Source organism: Indicator indicator, chromosome 5, assembly GCF_027791375.1.
Source record: "Indicator indicator isolate 239-I01 chromosome 5, UM_Iind_1.1, whole genome shotgun sequence".
In the NCBI taxonomy this organism is placed as follows: Eukaryota; Metazoa; Chordata; class Aves; order Piciformes; family Indicatoridae; genus Indicator; species Indicator indicator.
Genome location: NC_072014.1, coordinates 38408412 through 38433269, shown reverse-complemented (window position 1 = coordinate 38433269; position 24858 = coordinate 38408412). Strand labels below are relative to the sequence as shown.

The window sequence follows — 24858 nt, the reverse complement described above, 5'->3', positions numbered from 1 at the left end:
GGAAGGGACCTTAAAAGATCATTTAATTCCAACCTCCCTGCCATGGGCAGGGACATCTCCCACCAGCCCAGGTTGCTCAAAGCTTCATCCAACCTGGTCTTTAACACCTCCAAGGAGAGGGCATCCAACAACCTCCCTGGGCAATCTGTTCCAGTGTCTCACCACCCTCACTGCAAAGAATTTCTTTCTAATCTCTCCTCTAAATCTGCCCTCTTCCAGCTCAAAGCCACTGCCCCTCATCCTATCACTCCCAACCTTTGTCAAAAGTCCCTTCCCAGCTCTCCTGTAGCCCACTTCAGGTACTGGAAGGCTGCTCTGGGGTCTCCCTTCTCTTCTCCAGGCTGGGCAGCCCCAGCTCCCTCAGCCTGTCTCTATAGGGGAGGTGCTCCAGCCCTCTGATCATCATGATGGGTTAAGATGGTCCCAGCTCCAGCACTAAGCAGATTTCTCAGGGCTGGATCCTTTCTAGTGTCCAAGGATGGAGGCAGCTGAATGTCTCAGGGCAGCTGTGCCAGCCTTGGCTCACACTTACCATATAAAAGGGGTTTCTTTGGTTTTTTGAATGTTTAAGTGGAATCTGAGGACTTTCATCCTGTACCCATGGCTTCTTGTCCCAACACCAGGTTGGGGGCTGGTTGCTGTTGGTGCTGGTGTGGGATGAATCCTGCTGGTCACTTTAGTCATAGGCTGGCTGGGAGCTCTGGCTTGCGTGCAGGCTCATTCTCATTCTGTGCCATGCTCTGCTCTGGCGTCAGCCTCTGAGCTCTATTAACCTCATTAGCATCCAGGGACAACCCCAGCTCGGCCTGGGAAGCCCAGGAAAAGCTGGAGCTCTGTTTAACAAAGGTGTCTTCATCACAGCATGTCAGAGGAGCTCAGACTGCAGGGTGTGCCTGAGTGACTTGGACATTAAAATCCTGACTGTCACAGAGTCATACAGTGGTGGGGGCTGGAAGGGACCTCTGGGGATCACCCAGTCCAACCCCCCTGCTACAGCAGGGGCACCCACAGCAGCTTGCCCAGGAGCACAATGGCCAGCTGGGGTTGGAAGCTCTCCAGAGAAGGAGACTCCACAACCTCTCTGGGCAGCCTGCTCCAGGCCTCCAGCACCCTCACACCAAACAACTTTCTCCTCATCTTCAGATGGAACCTCCTGGCTTCCAGTTTGTGCCCATTGCCCCTTGTGCTGTCCCTGGGTACCACTGAGCAGAGTCTGGCCCCAGCCTCTTGCCCCCCACAGCTCCTTTAGCTCTTGCTGAGCATTGCTCAGCTCCCCTCTGGGGCTGCTCTTCTGCAGGCTCCACAGCCCCAGGGCTCTCAGCCTTTCCTCCTCACAGAGATGCTCCAGGCCCTTCAGCATCTTTGGAGACCCCCCCAAACTCTCTTGCACTGGGGAGCCAGCATGCTGAACTTGCACTGATGCATGAGGATGCCCTTCCATGTGGGTTCCACTCAGGGTGTGCAGCAGCTGTAGAGTGCTAAGTGACTGTGTCCCCAGGTGGAGGGACCCTGCAGCATGCTGCAGGGGCTAAGATGTGCTTGTTCCTAGCAGTGTCTCCTCACAAATAGCTGCTTTCAGCTCTTTCTCCAGTTTGCTATTTTTAAGCTCAAATCTGTTCTATTTACCGATTCTGGTGGCAGCCCAGCTCCTTCTGCTGGGGATCTATGAGTTGAGGTCCTTGGTTATTTAATCAAAGACTTAATTGAATTTAGCTTCCTCCTCCATAACCATCCTCGCTAACTAATTAATTGGAGGCAGCAATTAAGGACAGCAGTTTCTGTCTTCAGGAAGCTGAGGAAGAGCATGTATGAGGAGGAGGTTTCCCATTCCTGTGGTTGGGTCTATGGAGAATCACAGAATCATGGAATGGTTTGGATGGGAAGGACCTTTCTAGGGCATGTAGTCCATGGACACCGCCTCACTGGAGGTATTCAGGGCCAGCTTGGATGAGGCCTTGAGCAACCTGGGCTAGTGGGAGGTGTCCCTGCCCATGGCAGGGGGTTGGAACTGGATGATCTTGAAGGTCCCTTCCAACCCAAACTGTTCTATGAGTCTATGAATCTAGTCCAACCCCCTGCAGTGTGCTGGGACATCTGCAACCAGAGCAGGTTGCTCAGAGCCCGAACCAACCTGAGCTGCAATGGTTCCAGGGATGGGACATCTACAACCCCTCTGGGCAACCTGGGATGGGGTCTCCACCACCCTCAGCATGCAAAATTCCTTCCTTATAATCAAGGGGTGCTGCTGGGTTCCTGCTCAGGCTTTCATGTGACAATAGTGTCCCTGCTCCCTGCTGGTGTTCCAGTGAAGGTCAGGAAATGTGAGTGAGGTGTTTTAAACACTGAGGTTCTCCATCCAGCAGCCAAATTCATGGATGGGTGGATAGAAACCAACACAACCTCCTCATGCAGAGCTCAGCTTTTCTCTCTCAAGTGGAGAGCCTGGAGGCTTGTGCTGCTCTGCAGGAAATGGACTGTGAGATGCTGACAGCTAGGTTGGCCTGAGGTCTCTGCTGTGACCTCATCCTAGCTGTGGTGGACTGGATAACTGATCATAGGGATTATTTAGGAAGGAAATGTGGCCTACCTGCTGGAGATAAAGACAAGAGAGGCATTAGCCTGGGTTTGCCTGGCTTGTTAGGGCTGTGCTGCTGTGTGCTGATGGCAGATGTGTGAGCACAGAAGAAGGAGGTAAGGAGACCTGCTAGGAAAACAGGAAACTGTTTTTCTAGGAGTAATGACAGAGGATGTCTGGTGCGTGAGTGGCACAAACAGTTGGACTTGATGTTCTTGGAGGTCTTTTCCAGCAGTGTGACCAGCAGGACAGGGCAGGATTTGTCCCCTGTAATGGGCACTGTCAATTTCACACTTTGAATCCTGAGTTCAGTTTTGGGTCCCTCACTCCAAGAAGGAAATTGAGGGGCTGGCTCATGCCCCGAGAAGGGCAAGGAAGCTGGGGAGGGGTCTGTTCAGCAGGTGCAGAAAGGAGGGCTGGAAATCATTTGCAGTTTCAATAAGGTGCTTATCACTTTTCAACTCCCTTCTGGGCATCATGAGCAAGACCTGGCAATCCTGGCAGAGTGTCCAGCAGAGAAGAGAGCTCAGGGAAATGTAAAAGTAGACACCAAAGGCTGCTTGTGCTGAGCTGAGCCCTGAGCACCTGAGCAGTGAGTTCACGTCTGCTGCAGAAGCAGAGTTCTGTCTGAGCTGTGGTTTTGCAGGGGGAACTGCTGCTGACATCCGTCGGAGGCATCAAACCCAGGCCTGGGCTGGGGGCCAGGCTTTTTATCCCTGAGTTCATTTATTTTTCTTGGTTTATTCAGCCCTTAATATTATTCAAATGAAGATTTTATTTCTAGACCAACATAAATCAGGGAAGCTGCCAACCTCCACCGGTTCCTCTGTGTCCTAGGACTGAAACCCGGTGGCCCTCTGGGTTTTAGCTGCTTGTAGGTTGTATTCCTGCATTTCAGGTTTCCCTTTTTTTTTTAATTCTTGTTTGTTTTTCCTTCTTTATTCATTTTATTCCTTATTTTAAACGTGAATAGACTTAGCCAGGAGCTTGCAGCTGTTTGTGAGTTGCTTGTGTTTGGGTTTTGCTGTCTGGGGATTTTTGTTGTGGGCCCTTTAACATGGAATAGTGGAGTAGGGAGGCTGAGGGGAGACCTTCTTCCTCTCTACAACTCCCTGAAAGGAGGTTGGAGCTATGTGGGGATCAGTCTCTTCTCCCAGGGAACAAGTAGCCATGGTGGTGTTAGGTTGATGGTTGGACTCAATGATCTTAGAGGGCTTTTTCAGCTGCAGCAATTCTATGATTCTAAGTGACAAGACAAGAGGAAGTGGCCTCAGCTTGCAGCAGGGGAGGTTTAGGTTGGACATTAGGACAAACATCTTCACTGGAAGGGTTCTCAAAGACTGGAACAAGCTGCCCAGAGTGGTGGTTGAATTCCCAGCCCTGCAGATGTTTAAGAGACACAGAGATGTGGTGCTGAGGGACATGGCTTAGCACCAGAGTTGGCAGAGTTAGAGAATGGTTGCACTCAATGATCCTAAAGGTCTTTCCCAGCCTATGAAATAATCAGTCTGATTAGGTTGCATCTACTTAGAGTCACAGAACTGTAGAAATCTTGCAGTTGGAAAAGACTTCTAAGATCATCAAGTCCATCTGTCAACCTACCACCACCATGGCCATGAAACCATGTCCCCAGGTGCCATGCCCATGTGTTTCTTGAAGACCTCCAGTCCAGGGATGGTGATTTCACCACCTGTTCCAATGCCTGACCACTCTTGAAGCAAAGAAATTGTTTCTAATGTCCACCCTGCTCAGAAGATTGTCCTCATCTTTCTGGTCAGCCCCTTTAAGCACTGAAGGGCCACCACAAGGTCTGTTAGACCTTTTAATACAGCACATAGACCTCCTCCTGCTCCCTGTCACTCATGCATGAAGGGAAGTTGAGTCAGTGCTGGGGAAATGGGGATGAGAAGACTATTTGTGGTCTTACTGTGCAGTGACCACAGATTCAGAGCAGTCCTGTAGATAAAATGATGTGCTTTCTGTGGTGGGCTCACCACCCTCATGCTCAGGTTTCACTCCTTTGTGCTTCTGTGTGCTGGTTGGGAAAAGTTTAACTAAAACCCCTTGTTGGTACTACCACATGCCTGGGGTGGAAGGCCTTGAAGGGGGCATGCAGGAGAGCTGGGGAGGGACCTTTGACAAGGACTTGTAGTGACAGGACAAAGGACAGTGGCTTTGAGCTGGAAGAGGAGAGACTGAGACTGGAGATAGGAAGAAATTCTTTGCAGTTAGGGTGGTGAGACACAGGAACAGGTTGCCCAGGGAGGTTGTGGATTCCCCCTCCTTGGAGGTGTTCAAGGCCAGGTTGGATGAGGCCTTGAGCAGCCTGGGCTAGTGGGAGGTGTCCCTGCTCATGGCAGGGGGTTGGAACTGGATGATCTTGAAGGTCCCTTCCAACCCAAACCATTCTGTGAATCCATCTGATGATCCCTGTCCCATCCCACAGCCTGCTGCTGTGATCAGCTGCCCTGCAGCATGGACACCTCTTGCCCTGAGTAGCTGGGACCTTGTGAATTGTCCATGGTGTGTGGCAGTCCAAGCACAGCCTCTGGTGTGTAGGTTTTAGTTCTTTGGAAGAGATTTTCTCAGACATTTCACTCAAACAGCTTTAATTTGGGATGTTGTGGTTTGCCTTATCAGCAGCAAGTGCCTTTGAATGCTTGAGGGAAGCCATGGGGCTTGCTTGGAGCAATCTTTCAGGCTGGGTGAGTCAGGAATGAGCTGGGCTTTGAAGCTTTTGTAGCATGAAACTCTTTTTCACTGGTGAATTAATGAGGTTTCAGCTTTTCCAAAGTGTGAAGCGTCTGAATTTCTGAAAGGAACAAACAGCTCCATGCTAGCAGCAGGCAGCCCTGGCCTCCAAAATCTTCCAGAGCTTTCCCAGATGAAGCTTCAGCAGCAGAGGTGGAGAAATTGTGACAGACCAGTCCCTCCCCATTGTGCTCCCAAGCAGAGATAAAGAGGTTTTGGCCCAGGACAGGAGGATGAGCCCACAGTGGCTGGGGAAAGGCTGGGTCCCACTTGCACCTGCATCTTCTTGTGCAGCAGTGTTAAACATCTCCATGTTGGGGCCCCTGCTAGTCCTTGATATGTGAGGATGAACCTCTGAGAAGAGTTTGGAAGTTAAATGCTGAATTATTATAAATCTGTGAGAAAATAGAGAAGTGAGCAGCAGCAGCAGGTGCCCAGTTTTGGGCTCCCCAGTGCAAGAGAGACAGGAAACTACTGGAGTCCAGCAGAGGCTGCAAAGGTGCTGAGGGGCTTGGAACACCTCTGTGAGGAGGAAAGGCTGAGAGCCCTGGGGCTGTGGAGCCTGCAGAAGAGCAGCCCCAGAGGGGAGCTGAGCAATGCTCAGCAAGAGCTAAAGGAGCTGTGGGGGGCAAGAGGCTGGGGCCAGACTCTGCTCAGTGGTGCCCAGGGACAGGACAAGGGGCACTGGGCACAAACTGGAAGCCAGGAGGTTCCATCTGAAGATGAGGAGAAAGTTGTTTGGTGTGAGGGTGCTGGAGGCCTGGAGCAGGCTGTCCAAAGAGGTTGTGGAGTCTCCTTCTGTGGAGAGCTTCCAGACCCACCTGGCCATGGTGCTGCTGGGCAAGCTGCTGTGGGTGCCCTGCTTTAGCAGGGGGGTTGGAGTGGATGATCTCCAGAGCTCTCTTCCAAACCCCACTGTGCTGGGATTCTGTGGAAGCTCAAAGTAGGAACAATGCATGTGGCCAGATGTGGAGGGCTCAGGGAATTCATTGTGAACCGCAATGGTGGTAGAACACAGGCATCAAAACAAACCTTTCAGCATCTGAGTTTCAGCCTTGCATGTGGACATCATCCACCACTGCTGGGCAGGGCAGGGACCCCTTGACTCTCCTACTGGGAAGATCTCCAGGCTGTGCTCCACCAGGACTCAGGGCTGATGTGCTGCCAGCAGAACTGCTGCTGCTGGCGGTGCTGATTGTCTGTAAACACCCAGAAGGTGACTGACCTCCCAAGAAGTATTTACCATTCCCTGCTGCTGCTTTCTGGACAGTTTAGTCCTGTGTCTGATAGGCAACCACAGGTACTCACAGCAGTTTTCTGGGTCCTTCCATTTGTGAAGTAGATGTTGCTGGGTGACCTCATCAAGCCCCCAGAGATGTATGTGGGGAATTGTGGATCCAGACCTGAACAATGAGGATAGAGGAGGGGAGATTGAGAGTGGAGATTAGGAAGAAATTCTTTGCAGTGAGGGTGGTGAGGCACTGGAACAGGTTGCCCAGGGAGGTTGTGGATGCTCCCTCTGTGGAGGTGTTCAAGGCCAGGTTGGATGGGCCCTTGAGCAACCTGGGCTGGTGGAAGGTGTCCCTGCCCATGGCAGGTGGTTGGAACTGGATGATCTTGAAGGTCCCTTCCAACTCAAACCATTCTGTGATTCTGTGAATCTGCCTTGCTTTTTCAGTCATGCTTCTGAGGATGAGCTTCATGTGAGTGTCCCCACCACAGCCCTGGGCTGTGATGAGACCCCCCTATGCACCATGTCCCCTGAGCAGGCACCCTGCAGCCCTTATCAAGTCTCCCCTCCCCGACCCTGCTCTTCATGGTGCTCTCCCTGTGGAGCTGGGGTGTGTTCAGGAGGAGAAGGGACTTCTGCAGCAAGAACCTTGATATTTTTAGATCAAAGACCAGTTCAATAAAAAACAAGAAAGCCCCAGAAGGAGGAGGATTAGAACAATAAGCACATTTAATTTTAGCCTAGCTTGGATTCCTGATAAAGTCAATGAACTTTGAGGTTGCTTCATTTGCCTCTGGCTTTCCTAAATAAACACAAAGGAGCAGGACTGAGAAGTTAAGTAGCAGGGAAAATGACAGAAAGTTAGGTTTTAATATTCTAGAAGAATATGAAGGGCTTGTTTCACAGGCCAGGGCCTGGAACTAAATTTTAATACTCTCCAAAAAGATCAAGGATTGTTTTAGTAGGCAGCTCCTGAAGGCAACAATGGACTTCCCCTTCCCCTTTCCCTTCTTTTCCCCCTTCTCTTTTCCCTCTTCTCCCTCCCCCCTCCCCCTGCTCCTTCCCTCTTCCCCTTCCCTTCCCCCTTCTCCCTCCCCCCTCCCCCTGCCCCTTCCCTCTTCCCCTTCTCTTCCCCCTTTCCCCTTCCCCTTCCCCTGGAGATCATCCAGTCCAGCAGGTGGCCTTGCTTTAGCTGGGGGCCTGGGCTGGATGATCTCCAGAAGTTCAACCCCCACCATGCTGGGATTCTGTGGCAAGGTTTTCTTGGGATACTTTGATTTCCTTTAACAGTGCCATTATGGAGTGAGGAAGTTTAACTCTTTGCTGGAACAGCTTTCACCTGGAAGTTGGCAGCACTGCCTGACTGATCTTGCCTTGCCAGGCTGAGCTTTGGTGCTGTACCAGCTCATGGAGTGATGCAGGACTGACTTTTTTCCATCACCATCCAGCAGGTAGGAGTAGGCTGGTGGAAAGATCTCATATTTTAGGGGAGGTTAAATAATCTCAGCTTGCCTTAGTGACACATGTGGGGCCATTAATGGGAATAAATGGATCAGGAGGGCTTTGTTGTGTTGGTTGCTAGCACATTGATGTCATGACTCATAAATAAAAGACTAGGAGATGATACAATTAGTGAGGAAGAGCAACCACCTAATGCTATTAATTAGCAGTGGTTGTGCTTTGGAGTCAGGCAGCTTGCTGCTGTGCTGGTTTTCCAAAAGATAGAAGCCTTTGAATTCTCATTAAAACAGGGAATAAGTTAGAATAAAACCTACAGCTCAGTCATCCCCACCACTGGTATCTAGCAGGAGGTGCTGATGCTGCTGGGAGCTGGTCTGCACTTCAAACCCATAGTTAGGAGCTGGTCCTCTCCTTAGTGAAACCACAAATGCTGCTGAACGTTTCAGTGTTGCTCTGGACTCAACCACCTGAGTGCTTTATCCCTCTGCAGCAGAGAGTCCCAGCATGGTGAGGGCTGGAAGGGAGCTCTGGAGATCATCCAGTCTAACTCCCCTGCTAAAGCAGGGCACCCACAGCAGCTTGCCCAACATCACAATGGCCAGGTGGGTTTGGAAGCTCTGCAGAGAAGAGACTCCACAACCTCTCTGGGCTCCAGGCCTCCAGCACCCTCACACCAAACAACTTTCTCCTCATCTTCAGATGGAACCTCCTGGGTTCCAGTTTGTGCCCATTGCCCCTTGTGCTGTCCCTGGGCACCACTGAGCAGAGTCTGGCCCCAGCCTCTTGCCCCCCACAGCTCCTTTAGCTCTTGCTGAGCATTGCTCAGCTCCCCTCTGGGGCTGCTCTTCTGCAGGCTCAACAGGGACAGGGAGAGTGTCCAACAGAGGCTATGAAGATGATGAAGGGACTGGAACATCTGCCTGATGAGGAAAGCCTGAGAGACCTGGGGCTGGTTAGTGTGGAGAAGAGCAGCTTGAGAGGGGATCTTATTGTTTATAAATATCTGAAGGGAGGGCATCAAGGCACCACTCTCTTTTTGGTGGTGTCCTGTGATAGGACAAAGGGAAGTGGACACAAACTGGAGCACAGGAAGTTCCACCTCAACATGAGGAGGAAGTTGTATGGTGTGAGAGTGCCAGAGCCCTGGAGCAGGCTGCTCATAGGGGTTGTGGAGTCTCAATCTCTGGAGACTATCAAGACCCATCTGGATGCATTCCTGTGTGATCTATCTTTGGTGATCCTGCTCTGGCAGGGGCCTTGATGATCTCCAGAGGTCTCTTCCAACATGTCCCATTCTATGATTCCATGCCCTTGGGATGAGGCTAAGTCTTTGCACATCCTGGTACCTGGCAGCATGGCTGACTCCTCCAGCCCCATGCTTGGAGACGCCGTCGGGGCTGCCAGTTTGGACAGAGCTGGGCTTTGTTTCCTAGGTTAAAAATAAATCCATTTCTTTGCTTGTATTTTTAACTCTTCAGCAATTTAATAGTTTTGGAGGTCTGCTTGTATTCCCCCCCTCCCACCCCCCAGTTTTCCGTCTGCTACTGCCATTAATTGGAAGTTGGAGCTTTAGGATGCCAGCTCTGAGGAAGGCAATGGAAACCTTACCTATGTTATTTGGCACGCAGCAGGAGACATGAATAACTTTGGAATTTGTGGGGAAAAGGAGAAGTTATGTCTTTGGAGAGCCAAAGTAGGGTTGGAAACTAGCCCTTGCAGACAGCACAATGCCTTGTAGGACGGAGCTGTGCTTACTTTGGAGTGCAGTGTGCTGGAGCTGAGTTTGTAGGTGTTGCTGAGGAGTCAGAATCAGAGATTTGTTTGGGTTGGAAGAGACCTCTGAGATCATCCAGTCCAACCACCAACCCAACACCACCATGGCCATTAAACCATGTCCCAGAGTGCCATGGCCACAGGTTTCTTGAACACCTCCAGGGATGGGGACTCCACCACCTCCCTGGGCAGCCTGTTCCAGTGCCTGACCACTCTTGCAGCAAAGACATGTTCCTCATGTCCAGTCTAAACCTCCCCTGGCACAATTTCAGGTCATTTCCTCTCATTCTATCATGTGATACTAGAGAGAAGAACCCAACCCCACCTCACTCCAACCTCCTTTCAGGGAGCTGTAGAGGGCAATGAAGTCTCTCCTCAGCCTCCTCTTCTCCAGGCTGAACACCCCCAGTTCCCTCAGCTGCTCCTCATAAGACTTGTTCTCCAGATCCTTCCCCAGCTTTGTTGCCTTTCACTCGACATGTTCCAGCCCCTCAGTGTCTCCCTTGGAGGCACTAAAGTGGTGGTGTGCATCAAATTTCCATTGCCTTCCAGACACTGAGGCAGAGATGTGCCAGAGGTTTGCTTCCTTCCCCCTCTTCAGTCCTAACAGTAGTGTGATGTAATGGAAAGCTGGTGAAGGGTCTGGTGAACAGGTCTTGTGAGGAACAGCTGAGGGAACTGGGGATGTTTAGTCTGGAGAAGTGGAGTCTGAGGGAAGACCTCATTGCCCTCTACAACTCCCTGAAAGGAGGTTGGAGCCATGCAGAGGTTTGTCTCTTCTCCTAACAAACAAATGACAGGACAAGAGGTAAGAGCCTCAAGTTGCCCCAGGGGAGATTTGGGTTGGACATGAGGAACAATTTCTTCCCCAAAAAGGATTGTCCAGGCCTGGCCCATGCTGCCCAGGGCAGTGGTGGAGTCCCCCGTTCTGGAGGGGTTTCAAAGCCATGGAGATGTGGTGCTGAGGGCTATGGTTTAGTGGTGACCTGGCAGTCCTCCAATTCTATGACTTTGTGATTCTGATTGCTTGAAGTCTGCTCTGCTGACAGCCTGCAGCTGCCTAAGTGCTGGTGGTGACATGAGTGACAGTAAGGGACAACCTATCTGGTGATACAGGCAGGAGAGGAGAGAGTGAGGCTTTGCCTTTTGACAACAGCAGGGATTTAGATTCTATCAGGAGTGGGGAATCTGCACTCTGAAAAGCCTTCAAAGCAAGAATTGAAGATGGAAGGAGGTCATGGACCTGGAGTAACTTAAAAAGTGCTGCTGTGAAGCCTCTGGACTTCAGAGGTGGAAGTGGCCAGGAGACATTTGTGAGTCATTGCAGTGATCCACAGAAATCCAGGTGGTGAGTTCTGAGCAGAGACAAAACTACTGCAGCCAGGAGGGTCAAGCCAAGCCAATTCAGTAGCTTTCTCCTCCACAGCTGCTGAGGCAACAGCTGAAGGTTGGGCAATGAGATGGAGCACACTTGGGTTTCAGAGAGCCAGTTGGGGCAGGGCCATGCATCAACGTAAAGAAAATGTATTGCTTCCCATTTCACTTAAACACCATGGGGTAGAAACCAGTTTTCCAGCAGGGAATGGTTGTCAACAGTCAGAGCAGCTGAAACATGGAATGATAGAATGGTTTGGGTTGGAAGAGACCGTGAAGATCATCTAGTTCCAGCCCTTAGTGCTTAAGAACAGCTTGAGTCCAGGTTTTAGAGCATAAAATCATAGAATCACAGACTGGTTTGGGTTGGGAGGGAACTTTGAAGGTCATCTAGATCAAGCCCCTTGCAGTCAGCAGGGATCAAGTTGCTCAGAGGCAACCTCACCTGGAATGGTTCCAGGGATGGGTCTTCTATAATAATTTTCTGCATTATTTTGTACAAAGAAACCAGGTGTGTTTGGTACAGCCACTCACAGCCTTGAGAAAGTTGTGTGTTGAGCAGGGTCAGAGGTGCTGGGGCACCAGCTTGGAGGCTGGAGCATAGTCAAGCTGAAGGGTGTGAAACTCCCAGGGATTAGAAGATCTGATTCTGCACATAGAGAAGGTAATAAACCTGCACAGCAAGCAGAGAGCCTCAGGTTGTGAGTGAGAGTGTCTTGTATAGCTTCCAGTAAATGAGTGCAATTTGATCTACAGAGCATGATGGGATCTGGAAGGGACCTCTGGACATCATCCACTCCACCCCTCTGCTAAATCAGGGGTACCCACAGCAGCTTGCCCAGCATCACAATGCCCAGCTGGGGTTTGGAAGCTCTCCAGAGGAGTCTTCACAACCTCTCTGGGCAGCCTGCTCCAGGCCTCCAGCATCCTCATACCAAACAACTTTCTCCTCATCTTCAGGTGAAACCTCCTGGGCTCCAGTTTGTGCCCAGTGCCCCTTGTGCTGTCCCTGGGCACCACTGAGCAGAGTCTGGCCCCAGCCTCTTGCCCCCCACAGCTCCTTTAGCTCTTGCTGAGCATTGCTCAGCTCCCCTCTGGGGCTGCTCTTCTGCAGGCTCCACAGCCCCAGGGCTCTCAGCCTTTCCTCCCCTCGGCATCTTTGGAGCTGGACTCTCTCCAGTAGTTCCCTGTCTCTTGAACTGGCTGAGAAAGCCACTCAAGCCAATTTATGTCTAAAATATCAAAGGTAATGTCAAACTGACTCTGTCAGGTGAAAAACCCTGGTCCAAGTTCATCCCCTCCTGGTCCAGGTTCCTCCCCTCCTGGTCCAAGTGCATTCCCCCCTTACTGTGTGAGTGATGAGGTCAGAGGAGCAGCCAACAGCAGAAGTAGTTTCCTTCCCAGTTCACTCCAGAAGAGATGATGGAAGGGGCTAGAAGGGCTACTGGGGTGATCCACCATGGTTTGTTCCTGCAGATGGACCTGTCCATAGCCTGGGCATGGGTTTGCACACAAGCAGGTTTCCAAAGTGCTATAAATCTGCTGTTGAGAAGTGAGAAGGAGCAGAAGGTCATGCAAGGATGTGAAGCTGGTTGCACAGAGTGTGTTCATAACTACTTCTACCTGTTGGACCAGGGCAGGGGGGACCTGAAGTGAGCTGCTGTAATTGTTGAAACACGTGAGATGGTTCAGTGGAGCTCACATTTCACAGTGAGATCAGATTTAACTCATTCTGAAATGAGATCACTGGAACCTGCTGCCTGGGTCTTGTTTTCCCAGTTCCAGGCTTTCATCCCTGCTGAACTCTTTGCCACCATGGAATTCTGGAATGGTTTCCAGGCAGGTTTCTTGTCCCAGTGCCAGCCGGGTTGGGTAAGCTGATTAGCTGTAAGGAGATCAGAGGTTGACAAGGGGTGGTGGATTGCAGGTAAGCAGCAAAGCTTCTCCTCCAGCTGGGATTTAGCTAGCTCTGAAATCTGTTTGCATCCTCAGAGGGAAGGAATGAAGCTTGAAAAAGCCCTGGGAGAAATACCAAGAAGTGCATTAAACCAGTGGGGAGAACTGATAAGGAACATCATGATGAGAGACTTGAGAGGAGAATCAAGCACAGATAGCATCACTGCCTATAAACACTGTCAACATGACAGCCCTGGTGAGCAAAAGGAAGAGAATTTGCTATCTGATGGAAAACAAGCTTCAGGAGGAGCCAGCATCACAGCAGCAGGGTGTGGAGGGGATCCCCAGGAGCTGGTGGTGCTTCTCAGCCAGAGTGGATGGAGATAAGGGCAAATACATCTGCAACGTGCAGACAGTACCATTGGCTGGAGAGCCATGCTGGCACAGGGCCACAGGTTGCATCAGGTTGGAAGGGACCTTCAGAGGTCATCTTGTCCAACTGCTTTGCAGTCAGCAGGGACCCCTCCAACTAGAGCAGGCTGCCCAGGGCCAAATCTTGAACGAGCCCAGGGATGGGGCTTCCACCACATCTCTGGGTAACCTATTATAGTATTTCACCACCTTCATCATGAAGAACTTCCTCCTAATGCCCAACCTGAATCTACCCTGCTCCAGTTTCAAACCCTTGCCTCCATCCATGGCTGTGTGTGGAGCTGGAGGGTCCCTTGGCACTCCACAGCATTCCTAGTGAGGAGAGGTATTCACTGTCACACTGGAGATAGGGAAGGATGGTGCTCAGGGTGTGCATTATACTCTGCTCTTGTGAGACCCCACCTGCAGTGCTGTGTCCAGCTCGGGAGCCCCCAGCCCAGGAAGGACATTGAACTGCTGGAGCAGGTCCAGAGGAGGCCACAAAGGTGATCAGAGGGATGGAGCACCTCTGACAGGGGGACAGGCTGAGAGAGCTGGTGCTGTTCAGCCTCCAGAGAGATGTTCCAGTACCTGAAGGGGCTGTAGGAGAGCTGGGGAAGGACTGTTTAGAAGGGCCTGTGGTGACAGGATGAGGGACAATGGTTTGGATCTGGAACAGGGTGGATTTAGGTTGGACATTAGGGAGAAGTTCTTTACTGTGAGGGTGGTGGAACGCTGTGACAGGTTGCCCAAAGAAGTTGTGGAGGTTCTAAGCCTGGATGCGTTCAAAGCCGGGCTGAATGAGGCCTTGAGCAGACTGGTCTAGTGGAAGTTGTCCCTGTCCATGGCAGGGGGTGGAACTAGGTGGTCTTTAAGGTCCCTTCCAACCCAACTCATTCTGTGATTTCATGATCACCATCCCTACCTGTGCTCCTGTGCCTTCAGACAAGGTGTTGGCAGACTCCAGCAGTGGGAGGGGAGCTGGTGGCTGCTCAGGGATGTCCCTGGGTGAGGGGGACCCCTGCACTGAGCCTGCCCATGGCTGCTCCCCCTGGGCTTGGGAAAGCAGACAGCTGCTGCAGCCTCCACCCCTCCACCCTGCCTCCCCACAGCCATCGCTGCCGGCAGGCAGGAATGTCGCAGCTGCTCCTGGATTACACCCAAGCCCTCCTGGTTCCCAGCCCAGGCTGTGCCACTGATCCCAGGGAGAGGGAAATCTTTGCAGCTTGGAGGGAGCTGGGTCAGGAGCAGCCTGGGCTGCGCTGTGCTGAGCTGGGAGCCTGGCCTGTGACTCAGCAAAGCAACCAAAGTGTGAAAGCCTTGGAGTGCTGTGGGGATGGCCAGAAGCTTGTGGTCCTGAAGGGTTAATTGGGCATAACTTGGGAATTCTGGACTAGGAATGTGGAGACTGAGAGGTGCTGGAGATCAAGAGGTGCTTGGCGAGTTTCTCGTTCAGCCTCTTCACCTTGTTGTGCACCACTGGATTTAGAGGAAGCCTCTCCAGACCTGGGGTTTGTGAAGCTCTTGAGGTGTTCCTGGGCTCTCCAGGAGTGTAAGCACAACAGTTATGCTGCACATTTAGACATGGAATCATTTTGGTTGGAAGAGAGCTTTAAGATCATCCAGTCCAACCATTAACCCATCTCTGTCAGGTCACCACTAAACCATGGCCCTCAGCACCACAGCACCACATCTGCACAGCTTTGAAACCTCTCCAGGGATGGGGACTCTACCACTGCCCTGGACAGCCTGGGCCAGGGCATGTCAGCCCTTTTGGGGAAGAAATTGTTCTCATGTCCATCTTAGAGCTCCCCTGGTGCAACTTGAGGCTGTTTCCTCTTGTCCTGTCACTTGTCCCCTGGGAGAAGAGACCAACCCCCACCTGGTTCCAACCTCCTTTTGGGGGGTTGTAGAGAGCCAGAAGTTCTCCTCTGAGTCTCTTAGAGACGTGGCTCTTGGGAGAACTGCCTTGGGAACAAGTAGCCAGCCTGTGCTGCCCTGCCCATGCAGAAGTATCTCAGCTGACATCAAAGGAGCCAGCAAACGATAGGCATCATCTAATGGTTGCCCCTCCCCTGCCTTCTGACTCGCTGCTGCAGGTTGTCATTCGCAGCCTGGGGATCCTTATCTTGTAGGACAACGTCAGGATGGGCAGCAGCAGCAGCAATCCTGCCTCTGGGATCTGAGTTCTCCAGATAAGGTTGGCTGTGGTGACATTTCAAAGCCTGCAGAGCATCCTGCTGTTGAAACAATGGCATTTCAAGAGCTCGTGTGGGGAGAAGTGACCTTCTCAAGTGTGCTTCCCTCCTCAGTGTGCTCAGGCAGGGGTGCGTGGACACAAGAGGGGATGTGATGTAGCAGGAGCTCAACATGAGCTGTCAGTGAGCACTTGCAGCCCACAAAGCCAACCAGATCCTGGGCTGCATCAGGAGAAGTGTGGCCAGCAGGTCAAGGGAGGTGATTCTCCTCCTCTGCGCTGCTCTGGTGAGACCCCACCTGGAGTACTGCATCCAGTTCTGGAGCCTCTATTACAAGAGGGATATGGACATGCTGGAACGTGTCCAGAGAAGGGCCATGAGGATGATCAGAGGGCTGGAGCACCTCTGCTATGAGGACAGACTGAGAGAGTTGGGGCTGTTCAGTCTGCAGAAGAGAAGGCTCTGAGGAGACCTTCTTGTGGCCTTCCAGGATCTGAAGGGGGTTCCAAGAAAGCTGGGGAGGGACTTTTGAGGGTGTCAGGTGGTGATAGGACTGGGGGGGAATGGAATAAAGCTGGAAGTGGGGAGATTCAGACTGGATGTGAGGAAGAAGTTCTTCCCCATGAGAGTGGTGAGAGCCTGGAATGGGTTGTCCAGGGAGGTGGTTGAGGCCCCATCCCTGGAGGTGTTTAAGACCAGGCTGGATGTGGCTGTGAGCAACCTGCTGTAGTGTGAGGTGTCCCTGCCCATGGCAGGGGGCTGGAACTGGATGATCCTTGTGGTCCCTTCCAACCCTGACTATTCTATGATTCCATGGTTCTATGAGGACCTGTCTGGGGTGGATGCTGTGGCAGTATGAGGAAGCCCTGGTCCACTCTTCCAGACAGAGGTGGCTGGTCCTGAGCTCCAGGTGCTCACCTCCTCCTGTGTGTCCTGCTGCGTCCTTTGGTGCGTTGTGATTCCCTGAGGCTTGGAGGGCCAAAGAGCACCTGGAGAGGGAATGTTTGTGAATACCCCTGGCACCAGGAACTCACACAGAGCAGCTGAAGCAGCTGCAGCCCCATTGCCTTGGTTTGCTCAGGCCCAAGCCCTCTGGGGTGCCTGATGTTTGCTTTCTTTCCTCCCCAGAATGCCATGAACCTGCCTCCCGACAAAGCCCGGCTCCTGCGGCAGTACGACAACGAGAAGAAGTGGGAGCTCATCTGTGACCAGGTAAGGGACATCTGCAGGCCTTTTGGCAGGCTCCTCACTGACAGCACCAACTGGGTTTCAGCAGCAGTGTCCCTGGGCTTACAAAGGGACCCAACAGTTGCAGACATTCATTTCATAGGTTCACAGAATGGTTTGGCTTGGAAGGGACCTTAAAGATCATCCAACGCCCCTGCTGTGGGCAGGGACACCTTCCACTAGACCAGGTTGCTCAAGCCTTCATCCATCCTGGCCTAGAACATCTCCAGCAACCTCTTCCAGTATCTCACCCCCTTTCTGTGGCCTTGTGATCCATCATCAGTAACAACTCATGCAAACCTTGCAGTGATAATCCACAGAGGGAAATTAGGAAGAAATTCTTTCCAGTGAGGGTGGTGAGACACTGGAACAGGTTGCCCAGGGAGGTCATGGATGCCCTCTCCCTGGAGGTGTTCAAGGCCAGGTTGGATGAAGCCTTGAGCAACCTGAGCTAGGTGGAAGGTGTCCCTGCCCATGGCAGGGGGGTTGGAACTGGATGATCTTGAAGGTCCCTTCCAACTTAAGCCATTCTCAGGTTTCTTTCCCTTCTGATGCTACCATTACCCTTCTGCCCATTTCCCTTGGGCAACTGCCCAGCACAAACTGGAAGAGACTGACCTGCAGTCCCCTCTTGGTAGGTGCTTTGAGTTTGGTCTGTGATGGCCTGTGTACCATGAACAAATGGTCTTGATCTAGTGAGTATTTGCCTTTCCACACCATGAGCTGTTGTCACAGTTGCTGTAGCTGTCACCTTCAGAGAGAGGCAAATGGTGGTGCAGCCTGAACTCTTCTTCACCTCAAAGCTGAGCAACAACCTGGGCTTAAGCAGCACCATATGCTGAGGCATCTCTTGTGTGTGAGCTCTGCTCTGGTGTGCAGACCTGGCAGCAGTGTAGAACAATTAACAGATTGGCTCTGCCCTGACAAATGAGCAGAAAAAATGTTTATTTTAGACCAGAGGAAGCTGCAAAAGGTGGGATGTGCTCTTGGGAGCCAACAGCACCATCAGGTTCTGCCATAACCAGTGCACCCTCACTCGTTTGCAGATGACACCAAATTGGGTGGCAGTGTTGTTCTGCTTGGGGGCAGAAGGGCTCTGCAGAGGGACCTGGCCAGCTTGGATTAGTGGGCCAAAGCCAACAGGATGAGGTTTAACAAAGCCTAGTGCTGGGTCCTGCACTTGGTCCACAACAACCCCATGTAGGCTTCAGGCTTGGGGCAGAGTGGCTGGAAAAGTTGTCTGGCAAAAAAGGACCTGGGGGTGCTGGTTGGCAGTGTCTGAAGATGAGGCAGCAGTGTGCCCAGGTGGCCAAGAAGGCCACCAGCAGCCTGGCCTGGATCAGCAATGGTGTGGCCAGCAGGAGCAGGGCAGGGATTGTGTCCTTGTGGTGGGCGCTGGTGAGGCCACAGCTCAAATCCTGGGTTCAGTTTTGGGCTCCTCACTCCAAGAAGGAAATTGAGGGGCTGGAGCATCTCCAGAGAAGAGCAACAGAGGTACCAGGGTGAGAGCTTGGCAGGAGGCAGAGGCATGCTTGTGAGGTCAGGGATGTTTTAATAAGTGCTTTTGTGGGACAGTTCCTGTGTAGCCATTACAGTGGGGGAGCATCTGATAAAATCCAGCTACCCTAAAGTGAAGCTGAATAAAGAATTACTGGGTTTGTCCATGAGTGACTTTGCTTCTTGACCTTGAGGGTGCTGGAGCCTTGGAACAGGCTGCCCAGAGAGGTTGTGGAGTCTTCTTCTTTGGAGAGAGTCCAAACCTGCCTGTACAACAAGTTCCTCATGAGCTAGCAATGTATCCTCATGACCAAGAGAGCTAATGATCTTCCAGGGTGCATTCAGAAGAGTGTGACCAGCAGGTCAAGGGAGGTCCTCCAGCCCCTCTACTCTGCCCTAGGGAGACCACATCTGGAGTCCTGGGTCCAGTTCTGGGCTCCCCAGTGCAAGAGAGACAGGGAACTGCTGGAGAGAGTCCAGCTCCAAAGATGCTGAGGGACCTGGAGCATCTCTGTGAGGAGGAAAGGCTGAGAGCCCTGGGGCTGTGGAGTCTGCAGAAGAGCAGTCCCAGAGGGGAGCTGAGCAATGCTCAGCAAGAGCTAAAGGAGCTGTGGGGGGCAAGAGGCTGGGGCCAGACTCTGCTCAATGGTGCCCAGGGACAGCACAAGGGGCAATGGGCACAAACTGGAAGCTGGAGGTTCCATCTGAAGGTGAGAAAAAATCTGTTTGTTGTGAGGGTGCTGGAGGCCTGGAGCAGGCTGCCCAGAGAGGTTGTGGAGTCTCCTTCTCTGGAGAGCTTCCAGACCCACCTGGCCATTGTGATGCTGAGCAAGCTGCTGTGGGTGCCCCTGGTGTGTCAGGGGGGATTGGCCTGGATGATCTCCAGAGGTCTCTTCCAACCCTCTCCGTGCTGGCATTCCAGGATGAGTTTTCTGTGCAGGGAATGTAGAGTGCTGAGCTGTTAGGAGTGTCATTCTGGTGGGACACAGAACAAGTGAGGAGGCTGCTGTGGTGGTTTGTGAGGGGGTTGATGTCTCAGAGCACGCAGGCAGGAGCGTGAGCATTGTGCAGCGAGTCAGCAGCGGGGCAGGCAGGAGGAGTTAGATCACAGCCTGGAAGTGCAAAGCCTCACCACGGAGCAGGTCCACCCTTTTCCCATCGTGCAGCTGCTGCTGATTCACCCCTGGGCTCCATGGTGAGGTGGGAGGGACGAGGAGATGGAAAGGCAGTGATGGAAATTTGCAATCAGGATTAATCGTGAGATCTTAATAGGTCCTTTCCCAACACTTGAGTCCACCCCCGGGTCGGGATGAGTCTGCTTCCCATCGCTGGGAGAGGTGGAGCAGCAGCACAGGGCTCTTGCAGCCAGCACTGTGAGGATCTCAAAGGGACAAGAGGTGACTCTGCTCCACCTTTCCAGGGTCCAGCTGCTCATGTGGTGCTTCAGGATATAGTTTAGTGGTCATCATAGTTGGGTTATGGTTGGACTTGATGATTAGAGGATGTTAGGGGTTGGAAGGGACCTCTGAAGGTCATCAAGTCCAACCCCCCTGCCAGGGCAGGACCATAGAATCCAGCACAGGTCACACAGGAATGCATCCAGAGGGGTCTGGAAAGTCTCCAGAGAAGGAGGCTCCACAACCTCTCTGGGCAGCCTGTTCCAGTGCTCTGTGAGCCTCACACTGAAGAAGTTCCTCCTCATGTTGAGGTGGAACCTCCTGTGCTGGAGTTTCTCTCCATTGCCCCTTGTCCTATCCCAGGGTGCAAGTGAGCAGAGCCTGTCCCCTCCCTCTTGACCCCCAGCCCTCAGATATTGATAAACATTGATTAAATCCCCTCTCAGTCTTCTCCTCTCCAGACTGAACAGCCCCAGGGCTCTCAGCCTCTCCTCACAGGGCAGTGCTCCAGTCCCTTCCTCATCCTGGTAGCTCTCTGTTGGACTCTCTCCAGCAGATCCCTGTCCCTCTTGAACTGGAGAGCCCAGAACTGGATGCAATATTCCAGGTGAGATGCAGTATACTCAGCAGGGCGGAGTAGAAGGGGCAGAGAACCTCCCTGGCTCTGCTGGCCACACTCCTCTTAATGCACGCCCGGATCCCATTGGCCTTCCTGGCATCTTGAAGGTCTTTTCCAACCCTAATGATCCTCTGATTCTGTGAGGAGATGCTTGGTCAGTAAAGCCAGGGTGAGTGATTCTCCCCCACTAGTCTGCTGTGGTGAGACCCCACCTGGAACACTGCATCCAGTTCTAGTGCCCTCAAGAAAAAAAGGGCATGGAACTGTTGGAGCAGGTCCAGAGGAGGCTGTGAATCAGTGAGCTGGAAAACATCCCCTATAGGGACAGGCTGTTGGAGCTGTTCAGCCTGGAGAAGAGAAGGCTCCAAAGACATCTTACAGCAGCCTTCCAGTACCTGAAGGGGGCTACAGGAGAGCTGGGAGGGACTTTTGACAAGGGCTGGGAGTGACAGGATGAGGGACACTGGCTTTGAGCTGGAAGAGGAGAGGTTTAGACTGACTGGAGAGTAGGAAGAAATTCTCTGCAGTAAGGGTGGTGAGACATTGCAACAGGTTGCCCAGGTAGGCTGTGGATGCCCTCTCCCTGGAGGTGTTCAAGGACAGATTGGATGAGGCCTTGAGCAACCTGGAAGGTGTCCCTGCCCATGGCAGGGGCTTGAAACTCACTCATAGCATGGTTTGGGTTGGAAGGGATCATCAGAGATGATCTTTAAGGTCCTTTCCAACCTGAACCATTCTATGATTTCAAGGGCTGAGTGTCTGTGATGAGCTCCTCCTGATGAGATGCCTGCTGACCCCTGTAAATGAGAGCAGCATGAAGCAGGTGTCTGTGAAAATGCAGCAGATGGGGTGTGAAATATTTCTGTCTCTCCACCTGATTCTGGGCTGTGGCTGAAAGCACTTCCAGGAACTGATCTGGTAGAGAATGGATGTTTTCAGTCAGGGTGCAAATTTTGTCTGCTGTTTGCTGTTGTCATCATCCTTTTACACCATTTTCATCCCTTATTGCCTAGTGAAGGAGGAGTTAACATCACAGCTTGAGGAAATTAACTCTTCCCCTCCTGTGCTGGTGTGCAGCTCCTATCTGAAAGGAAAACCATCTAGAGGTTGCTCTTAAAGGATGTTTCCTAAATAGTCTCTGAAGCAGCCTCTGGAATGGTGGAGGTTGGAAGGGAGCTCTGGAGATCATCCAGGCCAATCACCCCTGCTAAAGCAGAGGCACCCACAGCAGCTTGCCCAGCACCACAATGCCCAGCTGAGTTTGGAAGCTCTCCAGAGAAGAAGGAGACTCCACAACCTCTCTGGGCAGCCTGCTCCAGGCCTCCAGCACCCTCACACCAAACAACTTTCCCCTCATCTGCAGATGCAACCTCCTGGCTTCCAGTTTGTGCCCAGTGCCCCTTGTGCTGTCACAGGACACTACCAAAAAGAGAGTGGCCCCTTCTTGACACTAACCCCTCAGCTGTTTGTAAACATTAGTGAGATCACAGAATTAACCAGGTTGGAAAACACCTTTGGGATCACCAAGTCCAACCCATCACCCAACACCATCTAATCAACTAAACCATGCCACTAAGTGCCTCATCCACTCTTATTTTAAATACTTCTAGGGATCTCCTCTCAGCCTTCTCTTCTCCAGACTAAACAGCCCCAGACTCCCAGCTACTTCATCAGACAGATGTTCCAGTCCCTTCATCATCCTTGTAGCCTCTGTTGGACTCTCTCCATCAGTTCCCTGTCTCTCTTGAAGTGGAGAACCCAGAACTGCACACAGCACTCCAGAAGTGGTCTCACAAGTAGAGGGGAAGGAGAACCTCCCTTGACACTGTTCTGAATGCACCCCAACAGACCGCCATTCATCTTCTTAGCCTCAAGGACATGTTGCTGATCCAGGGCTAACTTAATGTCCAACACAACTTTGAGGTCCTTCTCCATGGAGCTGCTTTTCAGCTGTTTGACTGTGAAATGTTTTAGGGGAGAGAGTTTGGCCCCCAAAAGGAGGTTTCGCTTGTGCAGAAATGAAATCAACCAAAGTGGGGAAGCTACCAGCCTCTTGGTGATGATGCTGATGATAATCTGCCATGAGGAGGGTTGTGTGTGAGTTGTAGTAAGAGTTGCTGGGCTGGTTGTGGAGGACTCATCCTGTGTGGTGTTTTCTGCTCCTTTATCTGTAAGTAAGCCTTGGAGGTCATAGAATAAGAGAATTGTTTGGGTTGGAAAAGCCCTCTAAGGTCATCCAGTCATCAACCCAACACCACCATGGCCATTAAACCATGTCCCCGACTGCCATGGCCACAGGTTTCTTGAACACCTCCAGGGATGGTGACTCCAGCACCTCCCTGGGCAGCCTGTTCCAGTGCCTGACCACTCTTGTCATCAGAGTGTTGGTGCTGGTGTTCTGAGTGCTTGCTCCCTAACTCTTTGGCTTACCCTAGAAGGCCTTCAAGGAAGAGGACAGTAGCAAACCCAGTAAACCTTTTGCCCATCCTGGAGAGGGCCAAATCATGGTCATCCTGGGTTGAGTGTTGGCAAGACTCCAGGTAGCCTCTTCCTCACCATTTGTGGCATGCTGAGCTGCTCTTTTAGCTTCCCAGCTGCCTGCAGAGCTGTGTTTGGTGGTACTCTGGGGCTCTTCATCCAGCTGCATGCCAAGAGGTCTTACAAATGTGGCACAGAGGTGGCACAGATGTTGAGGGAAGTGGTTGGGGACATCTTACAAAGTTCTTCATTGCCCTCTAATGGCAAAGTGTGGCAGGATCATCACCATGTCATCACCTTTGGAGACACTGGAGATGTGAGTGGGGAATAATGAATTACATCCAAAATACCACCACTGAGGCATCTGTAGAACTCTCCTAATGAAGCTCCAAGTGAAGGCAGGTGCTGGCTGTTTCAGAGGCTGTTGGCCAGCAGGGAGCTCACCAGGATGATGATAGGATTCTCCAGAAGCCTCTTGGGTGAAGATGAGGAGAAAGTTGTTTGTTGTGAGGGTGCTGGAGGCCTGGAGCAGGCTGCCCAGAGAGGTTGTGGAGTCTCCTTCTCTGCAGAGCTTCCAAAGCCAACTTGGCCATGGTGATGCTGGGAAAGCTGCTATGGGTGCTAATGATTTAGCAGGGGAGTTGGACTGGATGATCTCCAGAGCTCCCTTCTAAGCCTCACCATACTGGGATTCTGTAAAGAGTTCATGTGGAGCCTCATTAGTCTGGGACTGTACTGTCAGGAGTGCCTGGCTCCTGACATACCTGCAATGTGCAGATGGGTTTGGAAGCTCTCCAGAGAAGGAGACTCCACAACCTCTCTGGGCAGCCTGCTCCAGGCCTCCAGCACCCTCACAACAAACAACTTTCTCCTCATCTTCAGATGGAACCTCCTGGCTTCCAGTTTGTGCCCTTTGCCCCTTGTCCTGTCCCTGGGCACCACTGAGCAGAGTCTGGCCCCAGCCTCTTGCCCCCCACAGCTCCTTTAGCTCTTGCTGAGCATTGCTCAGCTCCCCTCTGGGGCTGCTCTTCTGCAGGCTCCACAGCCCCAGGGCTCTCAGCCTTTCTTCCTCACAGAGCTGTTCTTGGATTTCTTCCTCCTTTTCTTGGAGGCTCTCTCTTGCAGATGTAGCTCTGCTATGTTTAGCCTAATCCTCCAGAGAAGCTATTTTACCCTTTCTGGATTTATTTCTCTTACTAACTAATCAGCCATCATCTTTCTAACATGGCAGGAGCTTTTCCTAGCTGCCACTTCTAATATTCCAAGTGAAATGCTTGAGGAGACTCCAGGAGCACATTTAGCAGGCTGGGCTGGAGATCCTGGGTGGTATTGTTTGTTTTTTTAAAGCCTAGCTGTTAATTATGGATTTATGCAATGATCTGCACTGCAACTCCATTACCAAATGATGCTGTGCAGAGAAATTATTTGGGGTTGAAAGATTTTAATGACATTATCCATGAACAGCAGATCCCAGCAATGCTCTTTCTGTAACTGGTAACCAAGTTAGAGAACATCTTGTGGGGAACATCTACTAGTCCTGGAAACATTTTGATCACCCTAAAAGTGTTTTGTTTTGTTTTTTGTGATTTTTTTTTTGTGTGCTCTGGAAAGCCAGAAGGGATTAGCTTGGAAAATAGCCCTTCCTTGCTATGAAAAAGCTGCAAAGATGATCAGAGGGTTGTGCAAGGACAGGCTGGGAGAGTTGAGGCTCGAAGAGAAGGCTCCAGAAAGACCTTAGAGCTGTATTTGAAGATCTGAAAGGGTCTGACAGGAAGGCTGGGGAGGAACCCCTTGTCCTTTCACACCAGGCCCTGCTCAAAAGTCTGTCCCCAGCTTTCTGCTCAGCCCTTGAAGCACTGCAAGGCCACCAGAAGGTCTCCCTGCAGCCTTCCCTTCTCCAGGCTGAAGAACCCCAACTCTCTCAGCCTGGCCTCACAGCAGAGGGCTTGCAGCCCTTTGGTCCTGTTTGA

The 24858-nt window shown here is 51.9% G+C and overlaps 1 protein-coding gene across 2 annotated transcripts in view; it reads left to right on the top strand.

The window, feature by feature from the left end:
• The window catches only part of FMNL2 (formin like 2), a 178435-nt gene that overhangs the window by 76831 nt on the left and 76746 nt on the right, over positions 1-24858 (top strand). For both annotated transcript variants that reach the window (XM_054380889.1, XM_054380890.1), the window contains exon 2: positions 16799-16882. In XM_054380889.1, the coding sequence (XP_054236864.1) occupies positions 16799-16882 (84 nt within the window). The remainder of the gene's footprint in view (positions 1-16798; positions 16883-24858) is intronic.